The sequence below is a fragment of the Garra rufa genome, chromosome 18 (assembly GCF_049309525.1).
Source record: "Garra rufa chromosome 18, GarRuf1.0, whole genome shotgun sequence".
NCBI lineage: Eukaryota > Metazoa > Chordata > Actinopteri > Cypriniformes > Cyprinidae > Garra > Garra rufa.
Window position 1 is genome coordinate 24,021,270 of NC_133378.1, and position 25,540 is coordinate 24,046,809.

At 33.9% G+C, this 25,540-nt stretch overlaps 2 protein-coding genes across 4 annotated transcripts in view; one reads left to right on the top strand and one right to left on the bottom strand.

The window, feature by feature from the left end:
- tmem240a (transmembrane protein 240a) overlaps window positions 1-13,803 on the bottom strand; it is a 15,986-nt gene extending 2,183 nt beyond the window's left edge. Inside the window, exons 1-3 of one of the 2 annotated variants that reach the window (XM_073823586.1) lie at window positions 12,374-13,803; window positions 11,997-12,187; window positions 9,472-9,680 (exon numbers count right to left, since the gene is read on the bottom strand). In XM_073823586.1, the coding sequence (XP_073679687.1) occupies window positions 9,472-9,680; window positions 11,997-12,088 (301 nt within the window). In that variant the 5' untranslated portion in view covers window positions 12,089-12,187; window positions 12,374-13,803. The remainder of the gene's footprint in view (window positions 1-9,471; window positions 9,681-11,996; window positions 12,188-12,373) is intronic. The other variant, XM_073823585.1, reaches the window with a different exon arrangement.
- A 3,340-nt stretch (window positions 13,804-17,143) lies between these two features.
- On the top strand, window positions 17,144-25,375 carry mlh3 (mutL homolog 3 (E. coli)). Of its 2 annotated transcripts, none has more exons than XM_073823213.1 (12): window positions 17,144-17,419; window positions 17,570-19,806; window positions 20,271-20,347; window positions 21,177-21,281; window positions 21,403-21,487; window positions 21,563-21,631; window positions 22,948-23,056; window positions 23,167-23,326; window positions 23,410-23,433; window positions 23,541-23,619; window positions 24,140-24,288; window positions 25,250-25,375. In XM_073823213.1, exons 2-12 carry the CDS (start codon window positions 17,571-17,573, stop codon window positions 25,343-25,345), a joined length of 3,189 nt encoding a protein of 1,062 aa, XP_073679314.1. In that variant the 5' UTR covers window positions 17,144-17,419; window position 17,570; the 3' UTR covers window positions 25,346-25,375. The 2 variants fall into 2 exon arrangements, with proteins under 2 accessions (XP_073679314.1, XP_073679315.1); XM_073823214.1 differs by having other exon boundaries at window positions 24,214-24,288.
- The last annotated feature ends 165 nt before the right edge of the window (window positions 25,376-25,540 follow it).

Here is a 25,540-nt window from a genome sequence, read left to right on the forward strand (position 1 = left end):
GAGCTTATTTTATTCATTTATTTTTTTTAATGATTGTAACCTTTTAATTCACTTCTTCTGTTTTGGGTTGGCTGGGAGGAGATTGAAACTGTAAAAAAGGATTGTCTGTACAAATAATTACATTTGTTCTTAAAAGTTAGGATATACATATTCATCATAAGAAATATATTAAAGTATAAATATATAACATTTTATTAAAATATGTATATATATATATATATATATTTCTCAAATGTGTTTATTTCTAAATTATTCTTATTTACTGTAATATATTATTTAATTTTTAATCTTTTCATTTTAGGTGCTTATTTTATTCATTTTTGTTTTTTAAATGATTGTAATTTTTATTTCACTTCTTAGGCTGTTTTGGGTTGGTTGTGGAAAGACTGAAACTAAAAAAGGATTTTCTGTACAAATAATTACATTTGTTCTTAAAATATTGATATGCATATTCATAATATAAAATGTATTACACTACACATTTATAAAATGTTTTATTAAAATATCTTCTGTATTTTCCTAAATTATTATTATTTTTACTGTAATATATTATAAAAAAAAATTAAATAATTTTAGGTGCTTATTTTATTTATTTATTTTTTAAATGATTGTAACTTTAATTCACTTCTTATGCTGTTTGGGTTGGTTGCGGAGAGATTGAACTGTAAAAAACCTGCAAAAATAATTATATTTGTTCTTAAAAATATGGACAAACATTCACAATTTAAAATATTTTAAGTTTAAATATAATAGTTTAAATATATATAATATTTATTATTACAACATAAAATATATATAAAATATAAAATAACGTATACAATTTAATTCAATTGATTCAAGTTTATTTTTATAGCACTTTTCACAATACAAATCATTGCAAAGCAGCTTTACAGAAATTTAAGTTTCTACAATACATTTAGTAGGACAGAAACCTCTCAGGTTAATAAAAATATTTTGAATGACATGAGTAAATAATGACAGAATTTTTAATTTTGGGTGAACATAGCCCTTTAATTCTGCCACAAGAAATTTTCAGTTCAGTTCATTTTATATCTAGATTCAGTAAATTGAATGTATTATTATTATTTATTAAAATTTCCAAAAAAGCTAAATGTATAAAAATATTTTTTCAATTATTACAGTATAATCAGTTTTTAGATATATCACTCCTGACCTGAACAGAGGAGTACCAGCAAACCGTCAAAGCATTGAAATTTAATTCTAAAATACTAAATAAGAGCTAAAATTCAAGGTATGTGCCTCAATTTCTCAATGCAGTGTATATGTATTGTGTGTGTGTGTGTGAGTATGACTGCACGCTTACACGTCTCGCCAACTTGCCTTCTCTATCCAGCTGCTCTTTGTCTATTTTTAGCACTCGCACAGTGCAAGGGTGCAAGTCTGTGTGTGTGTGTGTGTGTGTGTGTGTGTGTGTGTGTGTGTGTGTGTGTGTGTGTGAGAGTGTGCTGGTGGGGGTGGGGGCATGACAGCATCTCCCTCCCGCCTTCCTTTCCATCAACCTCACCTTCACTCCCTATCCTGGTGAGGCTAAATGAGGCCGACCTGCCATCAACGTCACAATTTCACAGCTGTGGTGTGCTTTACTAGAGGGGCATCCCCAGTATTTTTCACTAGGTCATATCATATGGAAATCCCATGTTATGTTGGATACAGATACATATATAAGATTTGTAATTTTCCGCAATGGTATTTTGAAGCTAGATGTGAACTGAACTGAATACATTTTTTTCTTGCATGGCTGAATTAAAGGGATAGTTCACCTAAAAATCAAATTCTGTCATCATTTACTCACCCTCATGTCTTTCCAAACCAAGATTTTAGTCTTCGAAATACAAAGTAAGATCTTTTTAATAAAACCTGAGAGGTTTCTGTCCCTCCAAAAATGCTATAAAAGAAGCATAAAATGAACTTTTATTCCCATATTACCACACATAAATAGAGATTTGTTGTTTACAATATGTAATGTACTTTATGTAATGTGTTTAGGTGTACACTTCCAGTCAAAAGTTTTTGAACAGGAAGATTTTTAATGTTTTTTTTTTAAGAAGTCTCTTATGCTCACCAAGCCTGCATTTATTTCATCCAAAGTACAGCAAAACTGTAATATTAATATATATTCAAATGTAATTTATTCCTGTGATTTTAACGCTGAATTTTAGCATTATTACTCCAGTCACATGATCCTTCAGAAATCATTTTAATATTCTGATTTGCTGCACGAAAAATTTGTATTATTATTATTATGTTGAAAACAGCTGAGTAGAATTTTTTTCAGGTTTCTTTGATGAATAGAATGTTCAAAGTTCAGATAAACAGCATTTATCTGAAATAGAAATCTTTTTTAACATTATAAATTCCTTAATCATCAATTTTGATCGATTTAAAGCATCCTTTCTAAATAAATGCAAAAATTATACTGACTCCAAGCTTTTGAATGGTACAGTGTATAATGTTACAAAAGCTTTTTATTTAAGATAAATGCTGATCATTGGATCTTTCTATGCATCAAAGAATCCTGCAAAAAATGTACTCAACTGTTTTAAATATTGATAATATTAAAAACTTAGATAATAATAAAAAAATGTCTCTTGAACAGCAAATCAGCATGTTAGAATGATTTCTGAAGGATCATGCAACACTGAATATTGGAGTAATGTTGCTAAAAATTCAGCTTTGAAATCACAGTAATAAATTACATTTTAAAATATATTCAAATAGAAAACAGTTACTTTAAATAGTAAAAATAGTTCATTATTACTGCTTCTGCTTTATTTTAGATGCAGGCTTGGTGAGCAGAAGAGAATTCTTTAAAAACTTTAAAAATCTTACTGTTCAAAAGCTTTTGAACGGTAATGTAAGTAAAAGCCTAAATTAAATCTGTTCATCATATAAAGTTATCATTTCACAAGTCAAACCAATTGATTCATATGGGTTAATTTCACAACGCCTTTGTGACCTTTTTGGTTTTTCTACATTTTTTAATGTGTTTTTTGAAGATCATTTTTGGGGTCACGCATTACAATTAGATTACTTTTTTAAGTAACTAGTAAAGTAACATAACTTTTAAATTTAAAAAGTTGAGAGAAATTGGGAGTGAAGTTCAGAAGCAAAATTCCTTCCTTCAGCCCGAGGCTTGTAAACTGCACTTTTGGTGTTAAAGGGCTATTACAGTTGCCAAAAATATAACTTTTGTTATTAAAAAACAAATAATCATGCCCAGTCCAGGTGACAAAAATTAAAGCAAAAATAACGTAATGGATTACTATCCAGAAAAAGTAACTAAATAACACAATTAGTTACTTTTTCATGGTGTAACTGTAATGCAATATTGTAATGCATTACTTTTAAAAGTAACTTTCCCCAACGTTTAACCAAACTATAATGCATTTGGAATGACATGGGGGTGAATAGATTATGACCGAATTTTAGTTTAACTATCTCTTCAGTACAGTATTAGAGATGTATCGTGGTATTGTGATAGCAAAACTGTCTTGATATCATCGTAGTCACATGATGATATGAAACAATAGGTCTTCTGGGCAAAAGTTTTTAAACTATATGTAAACTTCTTATTCTAACATAAAAAGGTTGTTAAAGTTGTGTTTAGCACTGTTATGCTTTGACACTGTCTGTCAATGATCTAAAACCAAAAGCACAAATGGCTTAATCCCTTCATCATAGCGAAACACGCACTTCGTGATCCGGTGTTTTCTGTGCCTCAGAACAGCTCAGTTTATAGTGAATGCAGTGAACTCGTTTTTTTGCATGTGGTCTGAGTTTAGCACGTGTTTGGGAATGCAACAGCCACCAGATTTGCTTTATTTTTTGCAGCAGATGATTACAGTTTTTCACTAGATATGTAGCGAGACACGTTTTTGTTCTCAAGCTGGAGTTTTCCGTCAAAATAAAAGCTCTACCGCCGTTTCCGTCAAAATAAAGCTTAAAAGTGCATGAATTACTGACAGCTAGTGGTTTAAAATGGGTAACATTACAGGCTAAATTTAAAATATCTCTTTCAAGTGTAGAATTTAGGAAAGTAGTATTGTAATTTCCCTACTGTAGTGTAAAGCAAAAAATAATATACCTATAAAAATATTCATTGGCATTTGTTTTACATTGCAATTGTTTTACAATATATGGCTATTACTGTCGTAGGAATAACAATAATATAAAAATTGTTGTTATTATTATGTTCTAATTTGTTTGGCTTCTTAAAGCACCAGTGTGAATGTAATTTAGACTAAGACAGTATATCACAACTAAAAAGAGGTTTGAGTCCACTTTAAAGTTCAGGTACAAGTCAATTCACAGACTTTTTTCTGACTTAAATTTTCTTAGTTAAGAACATGGGTTGGAGCTCTTCATTTTGAAGAATTTAACTCCAAAATGTAAAAAATTTTCTTTCTTTTTTTTTTTTTTTAAATATTGCGACAAATAACATATCATTGACTTTATATCGAGATATTATCGTATCATGAGATTTTTAATTCTAATCTCTAATTTTAATAGCGTTACATCATTAGTACACTCTTAAAAATAAAGGTTCTCAGTTAATGGCATCAATGGTTCCATAAAGAACCTTGAACATCCATGGCACCTTTTAAATGCAGAAAAGGGTAGTAGAAAAGGGTTCTTTCGATTTTTAAATTCTCTTCAAAATTGTTCTTTTAAGACCTGTTCACTAAAAGGTTCTTTGAGGAACAAAAAATGGTCCTTCTATGGCATGGCTGCAAAAACACTCCATTGATACCTTTATTTTTAAGAGTGTATTTAATAATTTTTATAACACAATGCTCTGGAATACTTGATTCTGATTGGTCAGTTGCTGAATTTTGATATTTCCAAATTTTTGCTATCCTCCAATTCTATACTCTATATACAGTATGTCACAAAAGTGAGTACACCCTACACATTTCAGCAACCATTTTAGTATATCTTCTTAAGGGACAATACTATAAAAATGAAACTTGGATATATTTTAGAGTAGTCAAGGAGCAGCTTGTATAGCAGTATAGATTTATTGTCCCCCTGAATATTACTCAACATACAGCCGTTATTGTCATAATAGCTGGCAACAAAAGTAAGTACACCCTAAGTGAACTTGTCCAAAGTGTTAATATATTGTGTTAGCACCATTGTAATCTGGCACTGCCTTGATCATCCTCACCAGGGCATTGCCACACATGCTGGACACCATCTAAGCCAAACAAGTTTATCTATAGTCTCATCAGACCACAGGACATAGCTCCAGTAATTCATGCTCTTGGACAGGTTGTCTTCAGCAAACTGTTTGCGGCCTTTCTTGTGAGCCAGCTTCAGATGAGGCTTCTCCACTTGTTGCAGTGTGCTGCGTATGGTCTGAGCACTGACAAGCTGGCCTTTCTTCTTCTGCGACCTTTAAAGCAGTGCTGGCAGCACTCATGCATCTGTTTTTTGAAGCCAGAATCTACACCTGATGCACAGAACGAGTGCTCAACTTCGTCGATCAACCCTTGCAAGGCCTGTTCCGAATGGAACCCATCTTGGAAAACCTCTGTGTGACCCTGACCACTGTAGTGTAACTCGGTTTCAGGGTGTTACTGAATCTCTAATAGCCTTGGCCATCTTTGTGGAGAGCAACAATTCTAATTCTCAAATCCTTAGAGAGTTTGCTGTGGGATGCTATGTTGAACATCCAGTGGTCAGTATGAGAGAATTGTACTTAAAGCACCTAATTTTAACTGCTCTAATACAATATACACAACTTTGTATGGTCCTGTCAAGCAGTCAAAAACATAAACATGATGAATAAGACATGTGGCTTTGCATGGTTAAACAACATACTGCTGTTATCACTTACTAACTACCAGTGATGCGCGGGTCAATGTATAAACAACCCGAACCCGACCGACGTTTTCAACTAACCCGCCCGCAACTCGGACCGTAAAATAAAAAAAGAAAATATTGTACCCGACCCGCTTCCTGACCCGCATGTTAAATATTTGCGACTGACACCAGCGATTATATGCGTTTATGCGGTGGAGATGTGTTCACTGTCAAACATCATTCGGCATTAATTAGGTAATTTTGTCAAAAGAAATGTTCTTGATTACAAGAAAAATACAGATTGTTCTTGTTGTGATTTAGTTTGTCTTGCCTTTATACAGATTTAAATAGTTTCGTTTTCGAAGTAGGCTACTCTAAATTATGTTAGTGATTCTCCGATGTTAAATATGATCAAGAGTTATTTTATTTCGATTTACAGTGTAATAAAAGTTAAGAAAAAGATTAGCCTATAGCCCTAAATATTAGAGACTAAAGCTAATTCCTTTTTTCTTAACTTTTATTCTTCTAAAAATGATCAAGAATATTAAAACAACTTCATACGCTAGGTTAACGACTTTTCTTATACAAACATAACGAATGCACTTCAAAACGAAGTTTTCATATATAAAATCAGGAATCACGAATATGACAAAATAATATATATATATATATTAGTGGTGGGCCGTTATCGGCGTTAACGTGCTGCGTTAACGTGAGACTCTTATCGGGCGATAAAAAAAATATCGCCGTTAATCTATTCTCAAAGTTGGGTTGGGAGCTGGATCTAAACTACGCAAGATATGATGACTTTCACTTTGATATTTGAGCGCGGATGACGTATATCTAGTCGAATTGCACTGTAGGGGGCGAGAACGAGTCTTCAACTTCTGTGAAATTAACACATCAAATGAGACGTGTTGACATGGATGCAGCTATGAAGCCGCTTCAGGGCAGGTGCGTTGCTAGACCCTTTTTACTGGGGCACGTGCCCCAGTGAAAATCTGCTGTGCCCCAGTAAAATCTCAAATTTGAGTTATAATTTACTTTGATAATCCCAAAATAAAGACATTAAACTATATGCAACAACTGAATTGACGCTTCTAAAAGCAACGCAGTTTAATGGAAGACTGTGCACGCAGAAATCCAGAAGTACTTGGTTACACAAGTTTGTATAGGTAATTATGTTGTAAATGCAATTGTCAAGCAGTTTGTGATGCATTTTGGAAACAGGAGATGAGCGCCTGATCTAATGCGCCACCTGGCCCGTTCTCAAAGACTTACTTTTAGTCATTATTTGGGTAGCACACATATTCTGAATGCCTTCAGCAGAATTCAAATTAGCCATTTTAATCTAGATTAATCTAGATTAATTTCAAGATTTAATCTAGATTAATCTAGATTAAAAAAATTAATCTATGCCCACCCCTAATATATATATATATAAATTGTATAGCTATAATAGTTGTTAATAATAGGAAATTATAGTGCCTTGAATTTAGTAAGTAATGCTCAATTTTGTTCGTTTCGCTCTCTAGAAATGTAAAGAAAAAGTACCGTTTTTATTCGGAATTCGTTTTTAATCCCTGGTTTTAAACAAGCATATACATGAGATAATTTATATATTATTGCTTGAATAAACGTTAAAAAATAGTGCTAAATTTTATAATTAAGGAAATTAAACATACTTAGGCATTTGAAAAGACATAGTGAAATGTGTCTAATAATTCCAAAAAGAAAGAGAAACATTGGACATAATCAAAATATTCGGGACATTTATTAGGAATACCATTTTCTTAACAATTAAGATGCTGCATGTGTTTATCCAGTCTAATCGAAGTGTGCGTCTCTCCCCCGACTTTCCCAACAAAAATCCCACCCCCTCTCAGAAAATGCATAAAGCTGACATTATATGCGTTTAAAAGTAGCCTATTAAAATGGTACATGCCATTGCTCAGTTCAACGTGTTGGGAAATCGGGCATTTTGTCCCGCGTCAGCATTTATTCAACAGTTAATAACGCTCAACATTCAAAAGGTAAATATTATTCAGCCAATAAAATGTAGGTCTATGTATTTCATAGAAAAGTGTGTCTAGTACTATATAAATTACAAAGGTTTAATTGGCATCATTATTTCAAACGACCCGACCGACTGCGACCCGAATATCATTAAAAATATTTTTGGATGACTCGTAACCGCGGGTAACCCGCGCATCACTGCTAACTAATGTACTAACTTTTGTTGCCAGCTATTTTGACAATAATGGCTGTATGTTGATTTATTTTCACAAGTAGTGAGGTAACGCAGATTTAGCCACTCATTGTCGCTAAATAACCTCTAACCGAGTAACCATCCCCTGACACGAAGAATTTAATTACTAAATAGTTGCCACATGAATATATTGTGTTCTTCCAAGCAGTTCTTTCATCTGTCACTCTCCTTGACCCATAATAACCAACAAAAGTTCATCCGATGAACACAATAATCATATTCAAACTAAAAGCGTTCCCTTTAAGGGACTATTTACATATTCTGCCACAGCTTATGTACCTCTTTGCCCTCAAAGGACCACGGACAACTGTTATAAACAACTGCTGTGCTGCCTGCGATTCGGTTACACTGAGTGAAAGCCTGCTGTTAATTTCTGCAGCCACAGTCTTCGTCTTAATACATTCATTACTGGGGGTGATAATAACAGGGCAGAAGGGGAGCGCTGACAGCTGATGAAAATGAAAAAAAAATGTAGGTGTGTAAATGTTTGGGAACAGAAAATTGAATTTTGGGAGTGTTTGGAAAAAAATATGTTTATTAACATAAAACCAATACAGTGGGACACATTTTAAAGATGGTCTTATAAATTAATAAGGATTTAATCCAATACAAATCCGGGTATATATCACTCTAACACACCAAATGCTAATCATTTTGTGGGGTTAGCTGATCTGGTACTGTATATTATAAACACCACTGATATAATAATGAACAATTTTAAATCTATTCATTTAATTTCAGTATTTTACTCTTTGAGACAACTGTAAAAAATGATTTTTCAATGTATGTTTTACAAGAATATACTTTTTCAGCCTTTTTACTTTAAAATCCAATGTTTAAATCAATGTGTTACTTAATATTCCTTTGTAATTAATTGAAAAATTTACTTAAGTTAAAACTATTTTGACACCAGTTTACTTTAAATTAACTACACAAGCCGTGTTTATATTGTCAGTAACATTTAAGGCACTTATTCTTCACAGTAAAGTGTTTGACGTCAATTTTTCAGTTTTTTAAAATACAGTAACCGGTGTTTGTACCTGAATACATCCATTTAAGTCTTGCACACAAACATGCCATTTATTTAGCAAGGAAACAACACTCAAAATGATCACGCTAAACAAAATATAATGCAAAAAACATAAAAATAGCATTATGTCTGTTTATAACAATAAATAAATTGTCACGTGAGGGAAGAAAACTTGATTTCATTGCATAAAAAGAAATGAATGAACACTCACTTACTCTGTATAAGCTGTAAAGTAAGCTGTAAAGTAATAATCTTTGTTCCTACAAGCATGTCCTTTGTCGTCTACTACATCTATCCACATATATGCTTTCCATATACTCTTGGTTACAATGTTCTTCCCACTCACCATAATAACGACTGGCTCTCCAGGCCCTCACAGCACAGTGCAAAGCTCCATCCAGCCACAACAACAGCCAGCTGATACAGAAGCCCAGCAACAGCCCCAGCATGAGGTCCATCTCCTGTTTGGTCACACTGTCACTCACAAAGTAATTCTCAGATGAGTCCACGAGCGAATGGTCTCCATCATATGGAATTACGTAGTGAACATGATGCCTAGGGCAGAGAGGGGAAAACTGTGTTTAGAGGTCTGCATTCAGCAAGTAAAAGTGACAGACAGACACAATAAAGAAACATGAAATAAAGAGATAAACAATAAGGACATGCAATATTATGTCAGTTACTAAATTGCTTGCTTTAATAATGCTCTCAGCAGGGTGGGAAAGCCAGCATTTCTATACTGATGATATTTGGATCCAAATGAGCTCAGTCAAGCTGGGTTTGTTGCCTTGGAACATAGAAGTGCATTAAACATATGGTTTGGCACACAGCTGTTACAAATAATGCCATTTTACATTTTGTGTTGTTTGTGTAGGTCTATGGGAAAATGTTCTTCTTATAGTTCATCAGAATTAAAAACTGGTTTATGTAAAAATAACTTATATAGGCCTATAACTTAACCTAAGCATCATAATTGCCTCAAAGGTCAAATAAATATATGTGACCCTGGACCACAAAACCAGTCTTAAGTAGCAGGGGTATATTTGTAGAAATAGCCAACAATACATTGTATGGGTCAAAATTACATTTTTTTCTTTTATGCCAAAAATCATTAGGTTATTAAGTAAAGATCATGTTCCATGCAGAAATTTTGTAAATTTTCTACCGTAAATATATTAAAACTCAATTTTTGATTAGTAATATGCATTGCTCAGAACTTCATTTGGACAACTTTAAAGGTGATTTTCTGAATATTTAGATTTTTTTGCACCCTCAGATTCCAGATTTTCAAATAGTTGTATCTCGGCCAAATATTGTCCTATCACTGGAAAGCTTATTTATTCAGCCTTTGGATAATGTATAAAGCTCAATTTAAAAAAAAAATTACCCTTATGACTGGTTTTGTGGTCCAGAGTCACACAAAACTAGTCGTAAGTAGCATGGGTATATTTATAGCAATAGCCAACAATATTGTATGGGTCAAAATTATAGATTTTTCTTTTATACCAAAAATCGTTAGGATATTAAGTAAAGATCATGTTCCATGAAAATATTTTGTAAATTTCCTGCTGTAAATATATCAAAACCTAATTTTTGACTAGTAATATGCATTGCTAAGAACTTAATTTGGACAACTTTAAAAGCGATTTTCTCAATATTTCGATTTTTTTGCACCCTCAGATTCCAGATCCAAATCTATTTTTTTAACTTCTCATTATATATTTTTTGTCAAATAAGATGGGAAAACTATAACGGTGGCAAAATTAGGACAAAAAGTAGGAAAAAAGTCAGAAAGATTCATTTACATGTAATAAAACGAAGTAAAAGAGTTAAGTTTTGCATATTAGATACTGATAGGAAGAATATAGAGATATGCAGATTAACACTTTTACTGATGACTTTGACTAATGATCAACACAAATCATGACAATATGCTTCCTCTGTTTTTCTATAAACTGGCTTTACGTTTCATGTATAAACAAATAATTTGCATTAGAGATTTATGCCTTGTTTCTGCAAATACCAGGACACTGAGCAAGTTTTCACTGACCATGACCCATTTATAATGCTCTTGGTCCTGATATGTGACACAGAATATACTCTATGTTTGGAAAGAGATGAAATGATTAAGTTACTAACAGATCTTCACCAACAATAGTGTTAAAGCATGCATTTCTAATTGAGAACGATTATGATTTGACCTAATTTACTACCCTCAGATCTTCTTACATCAACAACTTGTAATCAACAGATGTAGCTTGAGAAGAAACTAGTGTGCAAATGATAACTAACACGTAAATAGTAAATAATAGCCCTGTGGCTGTATAAAATACAAAACTGGTTATTAATAAGAAATAAGAATATTTATATATTTTGTTTCCTAACATTTTTCTTGTACTATCACAAAACCGCATTTACTCTATTAACTCAACGCAGTCCTATTAAAATCACATTTTATTTTAATAATATCAACGTGATTTTATGGCCAACACACGCACCCAAAAGAACAACATCTCTGGCTGTGCTTGGAGAAAAATCACACCTTGATACGCAGAAAGAAAAAAAGACACAAGCAGAGAAATCAAGGAGAATTCTCCAACAGAAACACCGACGCAAAGCAACAGTAGCTGCTCAGTATTGATAAACCATTCGAATTACGCCCAAATTATGACATAAACCCCGCGAATACACATATGAGGCCTTTAATGTGACAATCTCCGATTGGATAAATGAGATGAAATGGAAAAGACAGTGTTTCGGGGGCTGGAGAATAGCTCAGGCCTAAGAGCTGTTAGTAATAGATGGGGAGAGCTGTCAATTTCTGGCTCCCGTGCTAGAATTCAATTCATTATTAACGCTTGGGTTTTTTACCTTCCACAGTTGCAATGACAGACGCGGTCTTCCCCTCGTAAATGCGGTAAGATGTAGTTGTGAAAGCGGTCCAGGAGTGCGTTCATGTCCATTAAACACGCTATCGCCTGCAAAGAACCATTCGAGTCAACCGGGACATGACAAGCAGTATTGGAACACAGCAACCGCTACATGACCTGGTACTGTGACCACTGCAGGGGAAAATACACATTACATTTCCACATCAGCCAGTAATAGACACAAGTAGGGTTGTGCTGTCTTAATGAGATTTCTAAATGGACTTTCGTGCGGTCCACGCTTTCGTTAACCCCCGATTTCACTTTGAAAATGACAGAAATGCACAATTGTGAAGTGCTTAGGCAGGCGAAAGGTCTTACCATGACAACTGAAGCACCGAGGATCATAAAAATCATGGTGGTTGTGATCATATGCATCAAAACTTCCGAACTCGCCTTTCCTCTTCCCCGGTCTGTTCAACAAATCCGGTTAAACTAAAAACATGCCGTCCCGGGAGAAGACGCTCATGGATGCGCCCTCACCGCTACACCTGCCTCAGTCCTGAGCCCGCCAGATTGGGGAGCGTTCCTAAGGCGCATAGGGTTAGGATGAGCCGATCTCGCTATCCCAGCGTACGAGCCTACACGCGCATTCACACGGTCTTCACCCACATCCAGCGATACGTTCCCCCAGTGCTGCAGTTGAATCCGCCTCAGCCGTGCGGTTGGGAGGGAGCTGAGGAGGAGAGCGTCCTAGTCTGATTACTGATGCTGCTGCCTCTCTCCTCCTTCGCGTTCCGACGCCGCTGGAAACGTCTTGCGAAAACGAGCGATGCCAGGATCAGCTAGTTCTCTGATATATCTGTCTAGGAGTTGACATCTAGTAGACCTTAGATTCGTCGTCGAGGCTTTATTTGTAGAAATGTGTAGTCGGCTTTACATATCTGCTGTGATCGCCACACTGTATGTGGCAAGCCGGTTTAACATTCATTCCTTAATATTCCTTAATAACTAGTGCTTACATACAGTGTATACATGAAATGTATTATGTACACACCGACACAAATGGTCGTTAAGAATTGTGAATTATTTAAAGAAAAAGTTTCCTATGGTCTCTAACTTATTTGATCAAAAACACAGTAAAAACAATACTAATATTGCTCAATAAAATTCTGGGTTATATTTTTACCCAAATACTGGGTTCAGCCTGTTGGGTCATTTTATTGGGTTGTTTGTAACATTTTTACCCAGGTGGGTAGCTTTTCTGCACTCTAAAAATGCTGGGTTATTATTTTTAACCCAAATGCTGGGTTCAGCTTTTTGGGTCATTTTATTGGGTTATTTGTAATTGTAAATGTGATTTTTTTTACCCAATGTGCTGGGTAGTTTTTCTATAACTAAGCTGCTGTTTTATTTTTAATGCTAGGTTGCGTCTGATGAAACAACCCAGCTGTTGAGTTATAATCAGAGTGCTAGCTTTTTTATATCCTCTACAGTAGAGAGTGGTTCTCTGCGCCGCCATGCACTTCTTCAGTAAAATAAAGGTTTGTATAAATTTGATTTAATTTATAAAGTTTTACTGTGCAGTAAATTATATTATTTTATGCAACACAACATAAAAGGATGAGATGTCAGTCAACTGCGTCAGCAGTGGTCGTTTCACATAATGGAAATGCCCTTTGCCATGCATGACGTAAATTGATTTTAATTATTATCATTTTATTTAATTTTATGTTAAAATATATTCTCTAATCTTAGTACTGTTTGTTTACGGGCAGGTTATGGAGGTTATTATTGTTAAATGAGTTTAATGGCATGTAATATTGTAAACTATGCTGTATTCACCCAAATAAATCCAATTTGTCTTATATTTTTGCCTATGGGTGTTCTTTGCTTAATAAATTTTTAATTTTCAGCCAATTTTCAGCAGCAACAACAACTATAGATATCAACAGTATATAGGTAATGACAGAATCACATGCTGTGTCTGAATATGCCCATTTTAAGCCAGCAATATAATAATTTTTGAACAATAGTTGTTTTAAATAAAATGTTGCGTAAAAAAACATTTAATTCAGTCCAATATTTACCCAGTACTGGGTTGCCAAATAACCCAAGTTGGGTTGTTTTTAACCCAGCTTTTTTTAGAGTGTACACTTAAAAATTAACTGGTTTCTATTTTTATGTATTTTTATTTTTGTGATGGCAAAGCTGAATTTTCAGTTCCAACAACTATAGATATCAGTGTATAGCTGATTTCAGAATCACATGCTGTGTCCGAATATGCCTACTTCCATGAAGATGAACACAGTATATGAAAAAAGTAGTATGTTCAAATACATATCTGAAACAACTTTATGAAAAAAAGTACCAGATGACCTACTACTTCTGCCGAGATCCTATCCACCTTTTTCTTCAATGTGGAAGTAAGCCTATGGGCAAGACTTCCAGTTCATTAGCCTCTATATGGAAATAACAGGAAGAATACCAACGTTCAGTAAATGGTAAGTGTGCTCATAAATAAAATAATACAGTAAGACACACAAATTTGCATATATCAATATCAAGCAGCAAAATTATCTGTTTTGTACAGCTAAAAATAGCTGGACGTGGATGAGACCGGAAGCCAGACCCAAAAAAATTACAAATGGCCGCACCTTTACGGGAAGAAAGAGGTGGACACAGCCACAGGAAAGGATTTGACACTGGTAGGTCACGTGATGGCGGATGTAGTACATTCGAAATCAGAGAACAGAAAGATACTAGTAAGTTTTAAGGAATAATGTTAAAATGGCTTGCCATACACTGTAGGTTTTTGTTGATAAAGTAGGCTTCTTTAGCCAGCATACGATCAGTTTCTTCTTTCTTAATATCCATTTGGCTTTATGTGCAGAATCTGCCATCACTGTGTTATATACCCTGCTATTTGATCCACGGCAGCCAGGAGCGTTTCATACCCATCTCGTGGCGGTGCGTGAGCGTAATGTGTGCGTGAGAGGGGTGGGGGGAGAGACAGAGAGGGGGTTTGGGTGGGGAGTGGTAGAAGAGACTTGAATAATTCACTTTTCCCGTAAAAACACGGCTGATCTTTTTCAATTAATGAATTGCACTACAGTATATAGGACAGCCATCCTCCAAGGAGCGTGTAGTTTTTCCCAGCCCATCCTCACGCCCCCTCACGCGCTCTGCAGTTCATATTGCGCCATTTCGTTTAGCCCATACGATTGTTCAGCTTCTGTATCCCACCTCAATGTTCCCGATGATTGGCACGTTAACTAACACACGTGAAAAGACCTTGACCGAATATACAAAGCACTGACTGACTTGGCAGGAATTCAAGCTTTAAGTCCTAACTCAATTTCCTACTTGATGCACTTCAGTTTCTTTCCAGAGCGCGCTGTAATGCAGAGTTAGAACCAAAACGCAACCAAATCCACTCTGTTGTACTACATCATGCCCTGACAAGTGAAAATGCATTTTTAGTGACTTTTTCAACGAGATTTTCATGCAGAACTCAACGCTATTTTCGGTTTAACTATTATACACTAATTCATTAAAGCTAATATACTGATGACACATCTTCATCTGTGAAGGTCACGGAGAACATGCCACGATGTCCCCCACATTCAGCAGCAACGCATTTCAGCACCCTGGAGAGCAGCACAGTAAAGATTTACTGCTGACCACCATCAAACTCTCTCTCTCTCTCTCTCTCTCTCTCTCTCTCTCTCTCTCTCTCTCTCTCTCTCTCGGATTCTTCATCTCACTCAATAAGCTGACACAACGTAGACCGAAATGGAGAAAGAAATTAGTTTTTGTGAAAATATAATAATGCTCCAATTTACCATGTACAATAATGTTTGGATCACTTGGATAATTTTTGCAACTGCTTTTGCCTCATAACATAAAAATAAATATACATTTGTATTTTTTAGAAGTAAAAAAAAATAAATGAAATATTTGTACGTTTTTTAAAAAATATTTTAAAATATCAAATATTTGAAATATTAAGTTATTTGTAAAAAAATAAATCTTATTAATAATAATATATATTTTCTTACATTTTATTAAATATTTTTAGCAGGGATGCTTTAAATAGATCAAAAGTGATGATAAAAACATTTATATAATGTTACAAAAGATTTCTATTTCAGATAAATGCTGTTTCTTCTGATTCATCAAAGAAACCTAAAAAATGCTATTTTTCAACATAATAATAATAAATGTTTTTTGAGGAGCAAATCAGAATATTGGTTTCTGAAGGATCATGTGTTGAAATCACAGGAATAAATTACATTTGAAAATGTTTTCGAGTAGAAAATTGTTATTTTAAATAAAACAACATTGATAATATATAATAAAATAAATAATATAATAAAATATAATAAAAATATTTCAAAATGTTACTGTTTTTGCTCTATTTTAGATCAAATAAATGCAGGCTTGGTGAGCAGAAGAGACTTATTTAAAAAACATTAAAACATTTTATATTCAAAAACGTCTTACTGGTGGTGTATATATATATATATTAAATATGGTAGTATATTATATTACTAAATATTACAAATATTTTTATTTTTTATTTTTTTTTGTTTGTTTTCCCAGTTACATTTAAAGGATAAATAGCATAATACACAAAACAATGCTTCTGTTCTGTCATTTGCTCTTTCTCTATTCTATTCTCTAAGTTTCATATGATTATATAAAAATGGTTAGAATTATTAATAATCATTTAAACAGAGGCAGCATTTTGCATAATTTTTAATAAATTACACTATATGAACACATATCTTAATAGAGAGTATTTTTTATTTTAATGTTTTGTTTTATTTTTGTTTGTTGATAAATCATCACTGATAAAAAGTATTCAAAATAAACCAATGTATCAAAATTAGCAATGTCTATTAAAGTTCGGTAAAACACATAAAAATAAAAAAAATGACTTTGGTACTTTCTACAAAAAAAAATCCATAATTATTATATTATCCCTTAAATATTAATGTGAAATGATTATTTATTTGTGTTATAGAGTCTTTTATTCATAACGTTTTATTTTGCACTGATATGTTTGGTCGCTTGCTTCACGCTGCGGATTATCCTTCAACGTCATTTCCGCTGCAGTTCACAGCGTTGTTGTTAGTAGAAGTAGGTTGTACACATAACAGAAACAATGGTTGCACCACTTAAATTAATTAGCGAATGAAATGTCATACAAACGTTATTTATATCACAAGTTACAGAAACACCATATTACACTGAGCGGTAAAGGAACCCGTCATTTCAAAAGGACCGAAATTCATCTTAACGACAATAACAGCTAACTGTTAGCAAACTTACCGGTGCTGTTACATGGCAGCTGTCAAAGCTGACATACGGCTGTTTTCTGCACGTTCAGTCACAAATTACAGATCACAACCTATCAAAGAGGTATAGAAGCATGTTAATATAATATATAAGATTAATTGTAATTCTCTCATGTACGTTACGTCGTTGTATACACTTTTGATTTAGTTTCATTTGACTTTTTCGCATCTGTGCGAAAAAATAATAAAGTGTCTTAATATTTATTTCTTTCAGAATGATCAAAAGTTTGCCCAAAGATGTTCAAGCACAGCTGCGCTCCGGCGTTACTATTTTCTCATTGCAGCAATGTGTGGAGGAGCTCATATTGAACAGCATTGATGCTGGAGCAACATGTGTGGCTGTCAAAATAGATATAGATGCCTGCAAGCTGCAGGTGATCGACAATGGCTCGGGAATGTGTCTGGAGGACATGGAAAGAGTGGGTCTGCGATACAACACAAGCAAATGCAACTCGCTGGAGGATCTGGAAAACCTCTGCTTTTTTGGATTCAGAGGGGAAGCGATTTCCAGCATAGTCTCTCTTGCAGAAATGGTCGAAATATCATCTAGGACTAAGCTGACAGTGAAAACATATGTTAAAACTTTTAATGAAACAAATGCATTGAAAGTTGTCGAAGCTCAAAACGTTCGTCCGTCCGTAGGGACGACCGTCTCCGTCTACAATCTCTTCCACAACATGCCAGTTCGAAGAAAGCGAATGGACGCTGTTTTAGAAACCGAACGCATCCGTCAGAGAGTGGAGGCTATATCTCTGATGCACCCTTCTGTGTCATTTACAGTGAAAAAAGAAAACTCAGCCCACATGATGATACAGCTCTCTAAAACAAGCAGTACCTACTACAGATTTGTGCAGATTCATGGCTTGAGCCGAGCTCAAAAGCTTGGAGAGGTCAATTACAACCATGAACAGTTCGAAATGACCGGTCATATCGGCCGTGAGGGTCACTACAACAACAGCTTGCAGTTCCTGTTTGTAAACGGGAGGCTTCTTCTGAAGACACGCATTCATAAAACACTCAACTGCCTTTTGAAACGAGTTAGCAGACAAAACAACAGCCCGACTGCATATCCATTAACATCGAGTCCCAAACAAAGGGGCGGATGTGATCTCCATGGCGTCTATGTGTTGAATATCAAATGTCATTACTCAGAGTATGACATATGCCTCGAACCAGCCAAGTCTTTGATAGAGTTCAAAGACTGGGATAATGTGCTCATCTGCATTGAAGAAGGGGTCAAAGCATTCCTTACGAAAGAAAACCTAGTGACAGAGTTTTCCATGAATGGCAGTGATGGTGCATCAAATAGTCCTGTGAGGAATGCAAAAACTTCTGTGGCAGTACAAAACCTCAGTGCTGAGGAAACACATGAAGCGTCTGACGCAGTGTCTAAGAAGGATAATGCAAGTGGTTCAGATGTTCAAATGATGGAAAAGGTGTCAACAAACACTGAAATCTTCTCCAGTGAAGAATCAGATGCAGAAAAAGCACTGCAGGGGGATTTGTCTTTGCAGACCACGTTTGTAGATCCTACAGAAATGAATAACAACTGCAAAGAAGATGAAAACGCAGTTTGTCCAAATGTAAGCCATAATGAATTACCAGTGAACAACGACAACAATGTGACAGGAAGCAAAAACCAAAAAATTTCAGTCGTGGATGGAAAAGAGGTACAAGATAGTTTGAAAACATTCTGCTGTCCAAATAAAAGTTCTCCACAAAAGAGAAAGTTGCAATTAAATGGCACTGAGGAACACAAACATGGTTTTTACTCTACCAGCTCAAAGACTTTCAGAGCTGCGCCATGTCGTAAATTAGCTCTGTCTTTTGAAACGGGATCTCTTGACAAGTTCAAAAGGTTGTTTGGGAAGGACGCTGAGAAAAAACAACCCAGTACGGAAAAAACAAGCCTTTTAAATCCAGTGTCTTCCAGAAAAGCCAAAGACTGCTTTGTAGGATCTACTTCGTGTTTAGAAGATTTAGACAAGCCCTTGCTGAGGAACATTTCAGGAGCTCATTCTCCATATAGTTCTGAATGCTCTGCTGAATCTTCATCGTGGAACAAAGCAGACAAACTATCATTGGCTGCCAAATGTTCCTATTTAAAACTCTATAAAAATCCACTCAGCGAGGTCAGCAGAGAAACAGACTTTCTTACTATGGAAAGTTCATCTTTACCACTTGTGCAAGACTCCTGTGAATTAGAAGAAAGCCTCTTAGAAGATGTTTTATTTGAATCCACTCCAATTGTTGATTCAGTTGTCCGTGATTCTTCTCAAGACTTTCCAGTCGTCACTCTAAATGAGCAGGACACAATAATACCGGACGCTTCCTTTATTTTAGAAGACTGCAACAAGAATGAGACTTCCGTTGTAGGAAGTGTGAACTGCGTTGATGAAGCCAGCGTAACATCTCAGCATGATCCTCAGTGCGCCAACACAGGAAATGAAGGTCAGGCTACAAATGAAAGTGTTGAAACAGTCCCAATGTCCAGCAGCTGGCTGGCTCATTATGACAGTTGGTTAGGAAAGCTGGTTTACATCAACCAAGTAACAGGGCTCAGCAAATACAACTCTCCCCCTGTGGAGGAGACTCAAGTGCCATGTACCACAGATGTCACTAACATGGCGGTCAGTGTTTTGTCAAGAACAGGTGGGAGAATTCAGTGAGCCGTTTTTGGATTGCTAATGTAGAGATATTTATATTATAATCAGCTTGTCCTTGCTCATAGGATTTGAGTACAGGTGTTATCCATTTCACACAGACATTGTACTTCCCTTTCTGCCCAAACCCAGAGCAGAAAGAGCCCTTAACTCAGGGATAGACAGCAGAGGTACAGCTCTAGACTGACATCAGGACTGAAATCAGCTTTTTAGTGCACATTAACTAATTGTTTTTCTTCTTACTCTTTTAAGAGGATGCCCAAGGTCCCGATTCACTATCGACTTTATTCTCAGAATGGAGTAACCCAGTGTTCATACGGCCTCCAGAGGTAAAAAGACTACTGATTTAATAAATTAAATCATTTAAAGATTTGTTAGATTTTATTTATTTTGTTTACACTACCAGTTTGAAGGTTTTTTTAAAAGAAGTCTTTGTTGCTCACCAAGCCTGCATTTATTTGATCCAAAGCAAAAACGGTACAATTTTGAATTTTTTTTTACTATTTGAAAAATAGAAGAACAGCATTTATCTAAAATAGAAATCTTTTGTAACATTATAAATGTCTTTATCATCACTTGTGATCAATTTAAAGCATCCATGCTAAATAAAAGTATACATTTCTATAATTTCTATCATTCAAAAACTCCAAGCTTTTGAATGGTATAGTGATGTATAATGTTACAAAAGCTTTTTATTTTAGATAAATACTAAACTTTTCTTCAGATAAATGCTGTTTTAAATATTGATAATAATAATAAATGTTTCTTGAACAGCAAATCAACATATTAGAATGATTTCTGAAGGATCATGTGACACTGAAGACTGGAGTAATAATGTTGAAAATGTAGCTTTGATCACGGGAATAAACTACATTTTAAAATGTATTCAAATATAATAGTTTTTTATATAGTTATTTTATATAGTAAAAATATTTCACAATATTACTGCTTTTGCTGTATTTTGGATCAAATAAATGCAGGCTTGGTGAGCAGAAAAGACTCTAAAAAACATGAAATAACTTACTGTTCAAAAACTTTTGACTGGTAGTGTATATATGTAATATTTTATATTTTATTTACTTAATACTTATTTAAATTATTTTGCATTAATGCATTTAATTACTTCGACTCATATCCTATTATTTTTTTTCTAAAAAGATTGCTGTGGATGTAACCAGCGGTCAAGCTGAAGGTCTTGCTGTGAAAATCCACAATATTCTTTACCCCTACCGGTTTACCAAAAATATGATCCACACAATGAGGGTAAGTATTTTTACTCTTCCTCTCTTTTTGTGCATTGATGGCTAAAATAGCAATGTCACAAAGCATAGCCTTTTCTTATATGGTGAAAATCTAAGATTGTGTTGTTGTATTTTTACCTCAGGTCATCAATCAATTGGACAGGAAGTTCCTTGCTTGTTTGATAAATACAACAGAGCCGGAAGCCTCTGAAAGCAGTACAAATGAGGGTACCGCAGGCTTAAAACCATTACGTTGAATGTTGTGATGATATCCTAAACATTCGTCATTGCTTCCACCTGCAGGAAATCTTCTAGTGTTAGTTGATCAACATGCTGCCCATGAAAGAGTTCGACTGGAGGCATTGGTAACAGGTAAATGCTAATGATATAAGGGTAACATTACATAATAGTGCCATTCAGAAGTTGGGGATCAGTAGGGTTTTTTAAAAGAAATGAATACTTTATACTGCAAAGTTGCACAAATTAACTAAAAGTAAAAGTAAAGACATTTATATGAAAGATTTCCACAAAAATATAAAGCAGCACCACCGTTTTCAACATTGAGAATAAACAAAAATGTTTTTTAAGCACCAAATCAGCATATTAAAATGGTTTCCGAAGGATCATGTGATATCAAAGACTAGAGTAATGTTGCTGAAATTTCAGCTTTGCATCACAGGAATAAATTGGATTTTAACATATCAGTAAGTTTAAGATCAGTAAGATTTTTTTAAAAGATATCTTTTCTGCTCATCAAGGCTGCGTTTATTTGGTTAAAAATAAAGAAAAAACTGTAATGTGAAATTTTATTACAATTTAAAATAGTGGTTTTATAATAAATAAAAATTTAATAAATTAAAATAAAATAATAAATTAAATTAAATAATAAATTATAATTAAATGAAATGTATTCCTGAATTTTCAGCATCATTATACTTTTTTCAGGATTCTTTGATGAATAAAGTGTTAAAACGAACAGCATTTTTTCAAAATAGAAATATTTTATAACAATATGCACTACCGTTCAAAGTTTGGGGTCAGTATTTTTTTTTCTTTGAAAGAAATGAATACTTTTATTCAGCAAGAATGTGTTAAATTGATAAAAAAGTGATAATAAAGACTTAGAAAAGGTTTCTATTTTAAATAAATGCTGCTCTTTTTAACCTTTTATTCATCAAAGAATCCCAGAGAAGAGTATCACAGGTTCCAAAAAATATTAAGCAGCACAACTGTTTCCAACATTGATAATAAATCAGAATATTAGAATGATTTCTGAAGGATCATGTGACACTGAAAACTGGAGTAATGGCTGATGAAAATTCATCACAGGAATATATTCTATTTTAAAGTACATTTAAATAGAAAAACTTTTTTCATGATATTACGTTTTTTTTTCTGTATTTTTGATTTAATTGGAACTTCTAATGAGCATAAAACAATAAAAATCTTACTGATTCCAAACTTTAGAATGCCAATGTATAAAAAAATAGCAAAACACTGTAATAATATTTCACAATATTGTTTTTTCCTTAAAAAAGACTAAGAGACTTCTTTCAAAAATGTAAAAAAAAAGAAGAGAAGAACAAAATAAATTCCAAATAAAGCGTTAACAAGGCTAATACACTTTAAGAGAGGTATGTAAGCATTCAGTGTATTTTTTTCCCACACTACTTGTTTGTTTGATGTAGACTCTTACGAGGATGACCCAGACACACCTGGAAAAAAGAGGCTGTGTTCTTCAAGTGTAACCCCACCCTTAGAGATTAATGTAACCGAGGAGGAACAGAGACTTCTGAGGTCAACATTCCTGATTGCACCGTCATCTTCTCTCTGAAACATACATGTGTGTTCAATTAGTTCTGCACCTTGGCCGATCGGTGCGATAAATCTCTCTTTTGTTCTTGAAGGTCTTGTCAGGCCTTCCTGAGGGGTCTTGCTTTAGATGTACGGTTCCCAAAGAGTGAGTCACTGAATGTGTTGTTGGAAAGACTTCCCACATGTTTCGTAGAAAAAGAAAGCACAGAGCTCCGCCGTGGAAGGCGGTCGGTAATTAAAACCATTGCAGAGGTCAGACTCAGTTCTTATTCTTAGTTACTTTTTTATTGATTTAAACTCAGTTTAGACTCTAAATGCATGTTTTATTTTTGTAGGACTATCTGCGAGAACACATTGAGGTGAGCTGGCATATCCATACATGATTTGCATCTAATCTGTGAACAGAGGCTTTAGCTTGAAGGATATATTTATGACTGATTTTGTTCTTTTGACTCATGTTTTGCAGCTTCTCCACTCAACAGGAAGAGTGAGAGGAACGCTGCCCCTGACAGTTCATAATGTGCTCGCCTCACAAGCTTGTCATGGTTAGTGTTATAAATTAACCACTGAGTTCAGTTGAAACATATTCTATTTATAAACTGTTACAGGGAACACAGGAATGTCTCATTTTAACCATATGTAGGGATAGTCATTTGCTATAATTAGCATTTTCAAAATATTCTTGTTTTAGTAATAAGTATTTAATATATTCTACACTACCAGTCAAAAGCTTTTGAACAGTAAGATTTTTAATGTTTTTTTTTAGTCTCATCTGCTCAGCAAGCCTGCATTTATTTGATCCAAAGTACAAAACAGTAACATTTTAAAATATTACTATTTAAAAAAGGTTTTGTATTGAAATAAAATTTAAAATGTACAAATATTTCACATTTTTACTATTTTTGCTGAGCTTTGGATCAAATAAAGACAGGCTTGGTGAGCAGAAGAGACTTCTTTAAAAAAGAAACATTAAAAATGATACTGTTCCAAAACTTTTGACTTTTGTAGTGCATCTAAATATACATTTTATTAATTGATGATAATTAATATTATTTATTTTAACAGGAGCAATTAAGTTCAATGACATTTTGAGTAAAGAGGAGTGCTGTAGTCTGGTGAACTCGCTTTCCTCTTGTCAGCTTCCCTTCCAGTGTGCTCATGGAAGACCTTCCATTGTCCCTTTGGCTGATCTTAACCACTTGGAAGATCCACAGGTATGTTACAACAACTAATCTGCAACAAATCTGATTTTATAAGTGCACTTTTTTTTGAATGTCATAAATACTTATAAGTCATATATCTTAATTTTGTTTCATATACACTACCAGTGAAAAGTATGTGAACATGAGGATTTTATGTTTTTTAAAGAAGTCTTTTCTGCTCAACAAGCCAGCTTTTATTTAAACCAAAGTACAGCAAAAACGGTAAAATTTTGAAATATTTTTACTATTTGAAATAACTGCTTTCTATATGAATATATTTTAAAATGTAATTTATTCCTGTGATTTCAAAGCTCAATTTTAACATCATTACTCCAGTCACATGATTTGCTGGCCAAAATTTTTATTATTATTATTATTATGTTAAAAACAGCTGAGCAGATTTTTTTCAGGTTTCTTTGATGAATTGGTTCAGAAGTTCAGAAGAACAGCATTTATCTGAAATAGATAAGTTTTTATCATCACTTTTGAGCAATTTAAAGCATCCTTGCTAAATACAAGTTTTCATTTCTATAATTTCTGTATAAAAAATATACTGACTCCGAGCTTTTGAATGGTATAGTTTATAATGTTACAAAAGCTTTTTATTTTAAATAAAGGCTGATCTTTGGATCTTTCTATTCATCAAAGAATCCTGCAATGCACTCAACTGTTTTACATATTAATAATAATAATAAAAATATTTCTTGAACAGCAAATCAAGCAAATTAGAATGCTTTCTGAAGGATTTTGTGACTGGAGTAATGATGCTAAAAATTCAGCTTTGATCACAGGAATAAATTACATTGTAAAATATATTCAAATAGAAAACAAAGTAAAAATACTTTAAATATATGACTGTTTTTGCTGTACTTTGGATAAAATAAAATAAAAACTTTATAAATCTTACTGTTCAAAAACGTTTGGCTTTTATTGTATTTTTAATGTTTTCTGTTTCATTTTTACATCCCCACAGGATCTTCCCAAACCAAATCTGAGGAAACTGAGAAGAATGTACAAGTCATGGCAGCTTTATGGAAAAGATCAATCTAGTGCACAAAACAAAACATGAATTTACAACCAAAGCAAAATCCTCCTGCAGTTCTAATTTTGTATTAAATTATTGACTATAATAGAGACAGTCTGCTTCTCATTATTGTTGGGCGGCTTTTATTATGTTTCCCCCTTTGGCGCATACAGTTGCTGGCAACGACACTGCTCTGAGATAGAGTAGCCAATACTAAAGTACTATACTCGATCATGGAGT